Source organism: Centropristis striata, chromosome 3 (genome assembly GCF_030273125.1).
Source record: "Centropristis striata isolate RG_2023a ecotype Rhode Island chromosome 3, C.striata_1.0, whole genome shotgun sequence".
Taxonomy (NCBI): domain Eukaryota; kingdom Metazoa; phylum Chordata; class Actinopteri; order Perciformes; family Serranidae; genus Centropristis; species Centropristis striata.
In genome coordinates this window covers 42,953,670-42,966,976 of record NC_081519.1, presented here as the reverse complement: position 1 = coordinate 42,966,976, position 13,307 = coordinate 42,953,670, and the positions used below count along the sequence as shown (strand labels likewise).

Here is a 13,307-nt window from a genome sequence, read left to right as displayed (position 1 = left end):
TATATATATAAATATATATATATATATATAAATATATATATATATATAAACATATATATATGTTTATATATATAAATATATATATATATGTTTATATATATAAACATATATATACATATATATATACACATATATAAACATATATATACATATGTATATATACACACATATATAAACATATATATACATATGTATATATACACACATATATAAACATATATATAAACATATAATATATACATATATATGTTTATATATATATAAACATATATATGTTTGTATATATATGTTTATATATATATATATATATATATATATAAAGATATATATATATATATATATATAAACATCTTTAAAAAAGCATCAGAATATAAGTAATATGTGCATTTTATCAATATTAACAAGGATTATTAATATAAAATACTGTATGGTATTTAGTAGTATGTTTTCAGAGGTTATGATTTTAAAAAATCTGTGTATCCGAATTTGTAATAAATATTATAGTTACACAGATTTTTTTTAAGTAAATGGTCTTGCACAAAAAGTACTGCATCTGAAGTAGTAAGATCAATTAAAGTTTAAAAAAATTAAAACTTGCATTAAATTGCAGTTAAAAGACAAAAAGTGAGAAATGATTCATAATAATCTCTCACATGATTTCACAGAACAAACAAACATCAAATATTGATGACACTACATATTGTGAATATACCTGCTGCTAAACAGATATGCTAGGCTAAATAGTTTTTCTGATGTATTTTCTAAAGTAAAGCCAACAATATGAGGAAAATATGAGTCTGAAATTATTCATATGGCAATGATCTTATGTATAGAAAAAAGTCAAAACAGTTTCCCTTCATGTCGCTTCAGTCTTCAGACTCCCCTGAATTCAGTTTGAGCGACGACTGGCTGTCGCTGCCGCTTTCCTCCACCGGCCTCCGACACAACGAGTCATTATCTGAAAAAACAAACAACAACAAAAACATTAAAGCATAATTAGTTTTTAAAAAATATTCCTATCATCCACATTCCTCGTCTTTTAAAAGATATTGGACCAAATCTTGCACTATTCCGTAAGGTGCTTTAACCCTTTATCAGGCAACGAACTATATTTGGTAACTTCAGGTAATATTTTGAGAAAAAAGTTGCAAATTTACTAGATTAAAGTGGCAAATCTACAAGAAAAAAAGTTGCAGATTTAAGAGATTTAAAGTGGCAAATCTGTGTGGAAAAAGTTGCAGATTTATGACAAAAAAGTGGCAAATTTACTAGATTAAAGTGGCAAATCTACAAGAAAAAAAGTTGGAGATTTAAGAGATTTAAAGTGGCAAATCTGTGTGAAAAAAGTCGCAGATTTATGACAAAAAAGTGGCAAATTTCCTAGATTAAAGTGGCAAATCTACAAGAAAAAAAGTCGCAGATTTAAGAGAGTTAAAGTGGCAAATCTGCGCGAAAAAAGTCGCAGATTTATGAGAAAAAAGTGTGAAAAAAACAACTTTTTTCTCCCAGATTCACCACTTTAAATCTCATAAATCTGCGCATTTTTTTCTCGTAGATTTGCCACTTTAATCTCGTCAACTTTTTTTTCAAAATATTATTTTCTTATGGTTTTTTTTACACATTCTGGCTGTATGTAATATACTCCAATATTCTCTAGGGTTGAAATTTGGAATTTGCAAGTATTTCAATGAGTGTCCTATTAAGGGTTAAAGTGGTGAATCTGGGAGAAAAAAGTTGCTTTTTTCCCACTTTTTTCTCGTAAATCTGCAACTTTTTTTCTTGTAGATTTGCCACTTTAATCTAGTAAATTTGCAACTTTTTTCTCGAAATGTTACCTGAAGTTACCAAATATAGTTCTTTGCCTGATAAAGGGTTAATCCTTTAGTGTTAGCCCTGCTACATACTTGGTAATGCTAGTTGAGTTGTTGGCCTGATGTGCAGCTTGCAGGTCACAGCAGCCAGAACAAGCAGTCCAATGATTCCAAACAGAGTCATACCTAAACAGGAGAAAATAGAGGTTACTTAATATTACTGTTGAGGTCGTAGTCTAGACGGAATTGTCCAAAAAGTGAAAGCGAGGAGCATTTATGGGTACTAGTCAGGAACCGGCCTACTTTACTTATTTCAAGGGTGCTGAATCCCAAAAAAAATGGTTCCCAAGCAAAATTTTGAGTTTTTGACCTTCTAATTTGCATATCAATATGGCGGCCAAATTACCCATCTTGCTCAGTCGTTGGACCATTTCCCCTTAGTTTTTTGTAAGTAGGCAATCAAAGATGAGGAAATTAAGTTTCTGGATCTATAGTCTAGGGTCAGAGCAAGGATATAGTGGAGGCTCAGTGTCTTTTTTATGTATATATAAAAAAATATATATATATATATATTTTATGTATATATATATATATATGTATATTTACACACACACACACATATGTATATATATATATATATATATTTACATATATATACACATATATATATATGAAATTAAGCATTATTTGTGTCATTTTTTAAGGCCAACATAAATATTCAATCATTATCACTTTTAAATGTTTCAGTTGGTATTTTGCATATATATATATATATATATATATAATATGCATAAAAAAGACACTGAGCCTCCACTATATTCTTGCTCTGACCCTAGACTATAGATCTAGAAACTTAATTTCCTCATCTTCATTGCCTATTTACAAAAAAACTAAGGGGAAATGGTCCAGTGACTGTGGAAGATGGGCAATTTGGTGGCCATTTGATACAAATGAGAAGGTCAAAAATTCAAAAATTTCGCTTGGGAACCATTTTTTTTGGACTCAGCACCCTTGAGATATGTAAGGTAGGCCGGTTCCTGACTTGTACCCAGAAATGCTCCTCACTTCTTATAGAAGGCCTTTTTTCTGAAGTCCGTCTAGACCAGTATCCATGTTGTCCGCGACCCCCGCTCACTGAACAGAATCTCACACGCACAGTTCAGATCACCCAGAAAAGAAACAAAATGACCAAAAAAAGGAAACAAAATGACAAAAAAAAAGACACCAAATGACCAAAAAAGACACATAATGACCCCAAAAAGAAACAAAATTACCAAAAAAGACACAAAATGACAAAAAAGGAAACAAATTTACCAAAAAAGACACAAATTGACCACAAAATGACCAAAAAAAGACACAAATTGACCACAAAATGACCAAAAAAAGACACAAAATGACCAAAAAAGACACAAAACGACTAAAAAAAACCCCCACAAAATGACCAAAAAAGACACAAAATGACCAAAAAAAGACACAAAATGACCAAAAAAGACACAAAATGACTAAAAAACCCCCCACAAAATTACCAAAAAAAGACATTAAGTAACCAAAAAAGACTAAAACACATTAACACATGAACACTTTAACACAGTGGAGACAGAGCTGACTTCCAAAATGATTTGGCGACCCCCAGAAATCATCTCGCGACCCCAATTGGGGTCCCGACCCCAAGGTTGAGAATAGCTGGTCTAGACTATCGTGTGGTAAAAAGACAGCAGCTCATCGTCTCACCTGTACCGATGTAGGTTCCTGTGTCTGAAGACGGAGGGTTCCTTGCAGCCTTTGTGGCGGCTGTGTGAAGTGGAGCAGCTGTGGTGGTGGATGTGGTGGTCTGCAGCGTCTGAGAGTGGGCCGCCTCGTGTGGACGGGCGGATGTGATGCGTACGAGCAGAGAAACCACTCCGTTTGATGTGGAGGGTGTAGTGATGTCAGGGTTGCTCCTCAGCTCGTTACAGACGACATCTGAGGTTGTGCTTCCAGATTTACTCACTCCTGCTGCACATCTAGAATGAGGTATAAAACCATCGCTGTTAACAAACGCAAACTACTTCAGGTAGTGTTAAGTGTGTGTTTGCATTCATTTTAATAGACTTTAATTCAGTGGACGTACGTTTTCCATTTTCGACAGGGCGAGTTGATAGTTGTGCTGAAATATCCTTTGGGACATTCTGAACATTTTTGATTTTTTCCTGAAATAAAACAACATTACATTACATTACATGTCATTTAGCAGACTTACAATAAGTGCATTCAACCTGATGGTACTAGACAGGAATCAAGTAAGTACAGAACTTTAAGAGCCAACTGTCATCGCTACAGGAGTGCTATATGTTAAAGAAGAGAAGAAGAGAATAAAACAAAAACAAAAGAAGAGCATTTTTCTTTTAAATATATATATACATTACCGGTCAAAAGTTTTAGAACACCCCAATTTTTCCAGTTTTTTATTGAAATTCAAGCAGTTCAAGTCAAATGAACAGCTTGAAAGGGTACAAAGGTAAGTGGTGAACTGCCAGAGGTAAATAAAAAAAGGTAAGCTTAACCAAAACTGGAAAATAATGTACATTTCAGAATTATACAAGTAGGCCTTTTTCAGGGAACAAGAAATGGGTTAACAACTTAACTCTATGGAGTCTTGGGCTATTTTGTCCATTTTTTAATTCTTTTCATGTCTTTGTAAGTCATTTTGTGTCTTTTTGCGTCTTTTTTTAGTCATTTTGTGTCTTTTTTTAGTCATTTTGTGTCTTTTTGCGTCTTTTTTTAGTCATTTTGTCTTTTTTTAGTCATTTTGTGTCTTTTTGTGTCTTTTTTTGGTCATTTTGTGTCTTTTTTTGTCCTTTAGTCCAACATAAAATGTGATTTTGAATCTTTTTTTTACTTTCAAAACACTATCATGCTCAATAAAGAATTTTAAATGTTGCAAATGTGCATTAATTTCAGAGTACACTGAGACATTAAACTGCATGATTTTCAATTAAATTCTGGAAAAGTTGGTGTGTTCTAAAACTTTTGACCAGTAGTGTATATATATATATGTTAGGTGACCATGATAACAACAACAACAGCAATTATTATTATTAAAAATAGGACTTTCTTTGACATATATGCTATGCAGTGGTGTGTGATCCCTCTCTGTACCTTCGACGGTTAGTCCGGATCCTTTGTCACACCTGCAGGTTGTCGGGTCGCGCGCCGAGCGGACGAATCCTTCATGGCACTTACATACTGTGTCCGTCTCTTTTGTGCACTTCTGGACAACATAACTTCCCCTTTCTGCAAAAAAAAAAGGATATGATAGTAGATCACATGAAGCTTTTCCTCTTCAGCACAAAGTGAAGCACCATTTTTTGTATTTTTTTGTTTTTTATGAATAAACAATTTGGCTCTATGAACAGATTTGTTAGTAATTCTAAGCCAGAGTGTGTGAAATAAGATGAAGGTTTATCAGCTACAGCTCACATAGTTCAAATAAATCATAGAAATGCGTCAACACTTACGCGTATTACACTTTGAACATGCTTTGCAGTGCTGTGAATCACTCTCTTCAGGCTGGTAAAATCCATCAGGGCAGCTCGAACACGTGCTACCAGAGACTCTGTGACCTTGATTTATTTCAAGTACACATGAACAATAGGAGGAAGTTGTAAAGGCAAAAAAATGCTAGTTAGTTAGTTCGTTTATTACACAGCGTTAAACAGAATGAGGAGTAAAGTTTACGTTTAAGTACAAGAAAATCATATTTACCTTTTGGGCAAATTAGTGCAGCCAAAGCAACAATGGGTTCATAAAAAGTTAAAGTGAATAAAAGCAGTTTGAGCAGATCCATGTTCAGTACTCGAGTGCTGAGAACAGTTTCACTGAGTGTTTCCTGTTTGAAACACCACAGAGTGACAGACAGAAGCACCCAAACTGGGAAGCTGCACCTTATAAAGACCTGAAACCCCCACCCTCCATCAGAATATATGAATCACATTAAACAGTCATTCAACATTTTTTTTTTGTCAGCTGGCAACATTGTTATTCACATCATAAGTTTTGATGTGAATGAAACAACTAACAAGCCCAAGCTTATAATAATGTGTTATAATGTATTTTAACACTTTGTGGTGAGAATTCCAAACCAGAACATGATTATATGGAAAATAATAAGGTTAATTGAAAAGTTACAGGCTGAAATGTATGTGCATTAATCTGCAACACTGTCTGTCATGTGTTTCAGGGTTTTAAAATCAGCAGAAAATAACAAATTATTTTTTACAAACTCTTTAATCTTGCAATCACAGCTCACCATTAATCAATAAATTAATCAATGGAAAGAATGAAAAACTGGAAACTACGGTTTCCAAGGTAAAAAAAAAAAAAAAAAAAAAGGTGCTTTAACATTTTAATCGCCCTTATTTTTCTTGTTGTGACTCTTTTACAATTTAAATAATATATGCTAATGTATGTATTTGATATACTGCAAATGTGTTCATTTATTTGGAATTATCTTATTTGACTAAAGGTTTTATATGAATGACTAGTACAAGATAATCCCTCACATTGTTTCATAAAGAAATCCTTTCCATGATGAGTGGCTTGTGGTTTTTCTATTTTATTAATAGTTCTGCGTATCTGCAGAGATGAAGGATAAATTCTGCAGCTGTTAAATTCTCCACTAATTAATATTGACTAATTCAGTTGTTCAAACGGTGGTTACGTTCTGACTCAACTTTAAAATATGTTTTTTTTGAAGATGTTCCATTATAAAGGTTTTTAGGAAACAGAATGATATCATCAATAATTTAAAAAACAAAAAATAGAGCTATTTTGGCAAGTATATTTAAGTTTATTTCTCAGGACTAATAGGAAAAAATATGCAAGCACTCTGTGGTTTAACTATCGGAAAGTTTTGCCGCTTTTTTGTTTTTTTGCCAGTAAGAAGATGACGGCGTACCTTTTGCATTTGGACCAGAAGAGCAGCTGGAAATAACCACATATTCTTGATCAGCTTGCAAGATACAACCACACAAATGCTTGCTCGCTTCTCGAAGATGGATGCTGAAAATACACTGCTGATGGTGCTCGAACTGGCTGCAAACGCATCACAAATGTCTAACATGTCGATGTTCAGGTGACTGGTTATAATCTGGATACAATATACTGTAACAATAAACAGTTTAACAAGCTTTTTTTTATTTTAAAAAGGTGTAAAGTAAACTTACATGTGATGTGATGAGTCAGGCCGAGCTGAAATGAAATAGTTTTGATGGCCAAAGCTCAAAGTGAATAACTAGCTGATTTTCTCTTTCTGTAGAGAAGTCTGATTTTTGTCGCTTTCTGGCACCACAGACTTCTAACCACTACTTCTCTGATTTCTAGCTGCAGGACAGTTTGTGTCATTGGACACTAGTGCAGGACTCTTTCTATGCTCCTGAGCACCAGTGGTGTCAGGGAGGGGCAGAGGGAGCAACCGCCCACTTGGTTCACCCAAAAAAAGAAAAAGAAAGCAGCAAAGTACCCTCTTGGATGCACCTATGGTAAATAAAATGTGATACAGTATCCTGTGGGAAGCCCTTCCAGTGAAGAAAAGGCCATATATGTTATTTTAGGGACCCTAAAATAACATATATGGCCTTTTCTTCAGTGGCGGTTCTAGACCAGTTTTACTGTGGGCCGGTGTTTAATCAGAGGGGCACATTAAAAAACGGCAAAGATGATATTTAAGCATTCACAACCTTTATTTTAGCTTATTGAAAAATCTCATTTAAGTATATTTGGAAGATACAAACACATTGATTGAAACAATGAGACAGACTCACCAACAATAACAGTTATTTTTGTACGACAATGACATTTCTCATTTTTGTGCTTTTATTTTGAAAGTGCAGGACAGTGAGAATTATCTTTTATATATGTATATATATATATACACACACACACAAGCTTTTATTGCACAATAAAACTATTATACAATGTGCACATTCTGGGTTCATTTTGTGTACAATGAGATATTGTTTAAACAAAAAATAGGTAAGAATTGTTCCGACGTTCATCGTTATAAATTGATAATTTTATTATTAATTTGACACAGGGGCCACAGCAGGGGCCAAGGGCTTTTTCACGGGGGCAGTGGCCCCTGGAGGCCCCTGTGTAGAACCGCCACTGTTTAGGGTCACTTTCAATTGAAGAAATCAATTGCCCTCCAAGGAATCCATAACAGGTTATGCAGTGTTATCAGCTGTTCTTCATGCTAGAAACCTTTCTGCACCACATGTGGCCCCTGACTGGCCGCTGCTCTCTAGTATGTTTTTAACACTACAAAGTGTCACAAAATACAAAGTTTCTTTCCTTTGTTGGTCCTGAATTTCCAAAAACCCACCGAAAAGCACAGAACTAAATTAAGACCACAACAGGACTGTTCGCATTGTAAAAGATTCTAAAATATTTGTTTTGCACACACACACAAACAGCAAGTAGTGAGTTAGTCCTCTGTTTAACCCATCCTTCTACACACCAGTGAACACACCATGCTTAGGAGCAGTGGGCAGCACATTTCTGTGTCCGGGGAGCAGTGGGGGGTTAGACTTGAGATTCAAACCAGCGATCCTCTGGTTACAAGCCTGATTTCTCTAGGCCAGTAGTTCTCAACCTTTTTGAGTCTCGACCCCCAATCTAACATCATGTTGTCTCACTGAACACAATCTCCTCGCACAGTTCAGATCAGACAAACTCAGTTGATACGACAAATTTTGGACAAATAATGAAGCAGAGAACAACTAAAACATCTCTCTGTCTGTGCATTTATATATATTTTTTAATATTTTATTGTTACCTTTAATCTAAGTCCTTTGCTATCAGTTTAAAGGTCCATTCTGACCTCCTGAGTGTGTAACAGTCAGCTTGAAGCCAGAGACTCCTTGGAAAGTAACAACTTGATACTTTGGGATTTGTCAGAAAAGACACAAAATTACCCAAAAAAGAATCAAATTGACCAAAAAAAGGAAATAAAATGACCAAAAAGACACAAATTGACCACAAAATGATAAAAAAAAAAGACACAAAATGACCAGAAAAGACACAAAATGACAAAAAAAAGACACAAAATTACCAAAAAAAACACACTAAATGACCAAAAAAGACACAAAATGACTAAAAAACAAACACAAAATGGGCAAAAAAAAAGACATTAAGTGACCAAAAAGACTAAAACACATTAACACATGAACACTTTAACACAGTGGAGACAGAGCTGACTTCCAAAATGATTTGGCGACCCCCAGAAATCATCTCGCGACCCCAATCGGGGTCCCGACCCCAAGGTTGAGAATAGCTGCTCTAGGCCACAGTCTGATGATACTCGTTGCCTCCGTTGATTCAGTTATTTAGGTTTATTTTAAAATTACTCCACTACAAGTTAAAATTCTGCATTCAAAACCTACTAAACTAAAAGTACCAAAAGTAAAAGTACTCATTATGCACCATTCAGATTGTTATATATATATATATATATATATATTCCAAATATATTATATTATTTTATTGATGCATTTAGGTAAGCAGGATTTTAATTCCGTAAAGATAGGGCTAATTTTAACTACTCAATATACTGTTATGAGGTTTTTTTGTTTTTTTTTAAAGTCTAATCCCTTAAAATTGATCATGTTTTCATGTTAAATCTCGACCTGAAAAGTAACTAAAGCTGTCAGCTAAATGGAGTGGAGTAAAAATGCAGAAGTGGGGTAGAAATATAAAGTTACAAAAAATGGAAATACTCAAGTAAAGTACATGTACCTCCAAGTACAGAACATGAGTAAATGTACTCAGTTTTTCCTAGATTCAACCAAGAAGTTCCATTTCACAACATTAACCAAAGTGTGTTTAAACAGCAACAGTGTAAATGTTTGACATCAAATAGAATTTTCAGAGTTTATCATATGACCCATTGACATATGTGAATATTTAATACTTGAAAAAAAAATTAGTTATCTGTTCATTTACTCTCTTTTCCCCTGCACATGCTGCAGTCATGCTATCATACCGAGGTTAAAATTGATGACATGAGACTGAGGCAGTGTTCTCTTCCTCATTATCTGTGCCGAGAAAACTATTAATGGGGCTGCACCTAGGATGGAGTAATACAGAAATGAAAACAGCATATCAAATGAGCATTTCTGTTTCAGTATGGTGAGTAATATATAGACATGAAGCTGAAAACAACAGATAGACAGTGATTGGTATCCATTTAAAAGAGTTATTATTCAGGTTTCGTGTTGTAACTTGGCTTCAGTATGAACAGATGAATGGATGAATGGCTGCACTTTGAATTAAAAAAAAACAGTTTGCATTCAGTTCTGGTCTGCAAAAATAATTTATACACTGAGTGAACCAAGACCCTCAAAGGATTTAAAAGTAATTTAAATATCAGTTTGGTTAATTATTATTTAATTATGTTGCCTCGAATAATTATTGTAGTTTTAAACTACAACCATGTGCAGATTTGTTGAGTCAGCATAGTGCTTTACAATAAATCTGACAAACCTGCTTTCATCACCAAACCTCAAAAATTCTTGAGGGGAGGGAGAACAAGTCCAATAGTTTGTTGAGTGACTTGTACTTTACTTGAGTATTTCCATTTTAAGTAACTTTTTACTTCTACTCCACTACATTTTTAGGCAAATATTGTACTTTTTACTCCAGGATAAAGCTGCCAGCTTTAGTTACTTTTCAGGTTGAGATTTAACATAATATATATGATCAATGTAAAGTGATTCGACGTTTTTTTAATTAAATCTTTTAACAGTATATTAAGTAATTAAATGAGCCCTATCTTTAAAATTAAAACACCGCATACATTAAATCATCAATACAAATAATGTAATAATTAATTTAGAATATATAAAACAATTATAGTGGGTCCGTTCTGCATAACCCGAATACTTTTACTTTTCATACTTTAAGTAGATTTTAATGCTGATACTTTTCTACTTTTACTTCAGTAAGATTTGGATGCAGAACTTTTACTTGTAGTGGAGTAATTTCACAGTGTGGTATTAGTACTTTTACTCAAGTAAAGGATCTGAATACTTTTTCCACCACTGTGAGTGACCTTGATGTAACTAGTGAACAAATAAAAGCAACATAATTTATTTGTTTTTGGGATCAAAGTGTGTTGCTCTTTGACTGGTTTCGTGCTGGAAGGCAGGTGTAGAGCACAGGTTTCATGTCGACTAAACAGAAAGTATCAGTGGTTGAGGGATTTTTATTAGGCCTTTTCTATTTTTCTGAAATATGTATTTAGGTTACAGTTACCACACGTGTCTTGTTGTCATGTAAGATCAATCATAAGACACAACACTGACACACACTTTTTCCATTCCTTTGTCACAGGCTGACAGTATTTAATAATGATCCCAACAACACCCAGCTCATCAAATCTTTTACGTTTCTTTTTTCTTTTCTGTCCACAAGACACTTCTAGTCGATTAAAAGCCTTTGAACGCAGGATGTGATCTAATTCATGTATCTTGCAGATGCAGATTTGCTTGGAATAAATAAAGGAACTGTGTGGTTAGCACAATGCTTTGATGGAAGTGAGGAGGACTCGATAAGATCAACTCAAACTGAACAAAATCAGTCAAGAAGATGACCTAGTAAAGGCAGCAGTATTTGATTAAAGCAGGTACAATGCAAATACACCACTTAACTAATAATTCAACAGCTTTCATTACTAAGGCTACTGTAACGTGTCAAATGTAACCTTTTTTATAATTCATTTCACAACATCAACAATCATCATTCATATTAAACTAAGACTTTTGTTGTTCAAAAAAGCAACATCATGGTTTTCCCATCATGCCTCCCCTTATCATTGGAGGTGAAGAAGAAAGGCTGTGACTAAGCTCAGCTCGACTTACTTTCTGTCTTTGAAAACCAAAGAAGAAGTCAGAAAACACGAGCCCTGGACAGTTTAAAAGTCACAGAAAGCAGAGTTTGAACTAAACACGGAGAAGCAGTAGCTTATTTAGTTACATGTTACCACTGGAGGAACAAAACCTCTGGAAGACAAAAGGCATTGCACTGATTTTGACCTTTAATTCTAGGTAAAACACACTTTGACACAACCTATTAGAGTTATAGTTTGGGCGTAGGACGCACAGATGAGCCACCAACACGCACCAACAGCCTCATTGGCTCCCATATTAAAAACGCAGGAAGATTTCTGAAAAAGGGAGATGTAACTGTTCTTTTAGATCGCTCTTACAAAGCTATTTTTTCATTTTTCTTAATAAAAACATATGTAGATGTTCAGGAAGAACTCAAGACGCTCAAAGTGAAGTCGGATCAATGATAGGTATTATGGTTTTGCCAAAAATGCTTTCTGTTCGAGGCCAGAAATTCCAGTCTGTCTACCTCTGGCTGCTGTCAATGTTCTGAACCATTGGCATTTGGTGGCAGTTAATTCTGTTGATTGCTTTGATCTGATTGCCTTTGATCTTTGCTCTGATTTTGTCTGACCCTTTGATGTGATTACCGTTACAGATACACGCACACACACACACACACACACACACGTAACTTCATGCGATTTTCATTACACACACACACACACAAATGTGCACGAAAGCACGCACACTCCCCCAGATACACACACACACATTTTGAGGTTAAAGGTCATAGGTTGCTGTATAAATAAATACTTGAAAAGGAATGCTTGTTGTAGGTAGCTCCTTGTATATTATATAGTATCATAACATTACTAGTATTAATTGTTTGAAATCTCTGAAGAATCTCATCATAGTGTACACACACCGGCAGTAGACCCTGTGGCCCTTTCACAATTTCCCCAGAGGAAATTTTCTAGTTTTTATAAATTATATTTCCTTTTTCATTTGTGTTTTAATGCTTAACGTTGCATATTCTGTATTTCTTGCTGAATGCATTATGTAAAGCATTTTTAACGTGTCACGCAAATGAATTTTGCTTTGAGTCAAAATGCAAACTCCAAGTAACAGCACCCACTGTTTCCTCCTCAACCACCACTGCTGCTGCAGCTTTTATGCTCTGCACTATGTAGTTTCATAGAGTACTCAAACACAGAGCCAGCCCAAGGCATAAGCGAACTAAGCGACTGCTTAGGGCCCCGTGGCCACTAGGGGGCCCCCAAGAGCAAATACCAATAATAATACCAATAATATTTTTTTTATTTTTTGCATGTATGAGTGATTTAGTGATTTGAGTTTCTGTATCATCAAAGATATGTCAACAGAGTGCTGCTGCTGATGTAGGCCTATATGTATATAATATAATGTATATAATATATATTATTTTTGTTTTTACAACCCCAGGTCGCTCTTGTGTTTGAATGTGCTACGTTTTGAGACTAAAAACCATATGTGACACCCTGGACATCATTCATTTATTGGTATTATTTGCATTATTATTGCATTGGTATTATTTTTGTTATTAACTTGTTATTAACAATCAATATTATTGGCATGAATAGTGGGCCCGAAA

At 34.4% G+C, this 13,307-nt stretch overlaps 1 protein-coding gene across 1 annotated transcript; it reads right to left on the bottom strand.

Annotated features, from left to right (window-relative positions):
• Positions 1-333: 333 nt before the first annotated feature.
• si:ch73-361p23.3 (tumor necrosis factor receptor superfamily member 4) lies at positions 334-5,705 on the bottom strand. The gene is made up of 7 exons (XM_059328876.1): positions 5,556-5,705; positions 5,309-5,413; positions 4,902-5,084; positions 3,922-4,000; positions 3,543-3,814; positions 1,905-1,997; positions 334-958 (listed from the first exon to the last, which is right to left on the bottom strand). Exons 1-7 carry the CDS (start codon positions 5,635-5,637, stop codon positions 867-869), a joined length of 906 nt encoding a protein of 301 aa, XP_059184859.1. The 5' UTR covers positions 5,638-5,705; the 3' UTR covers positions 334-866.
• Between the last annotated feature and the right edge of the window lie 7,602 nt (positions 5,706-13,307).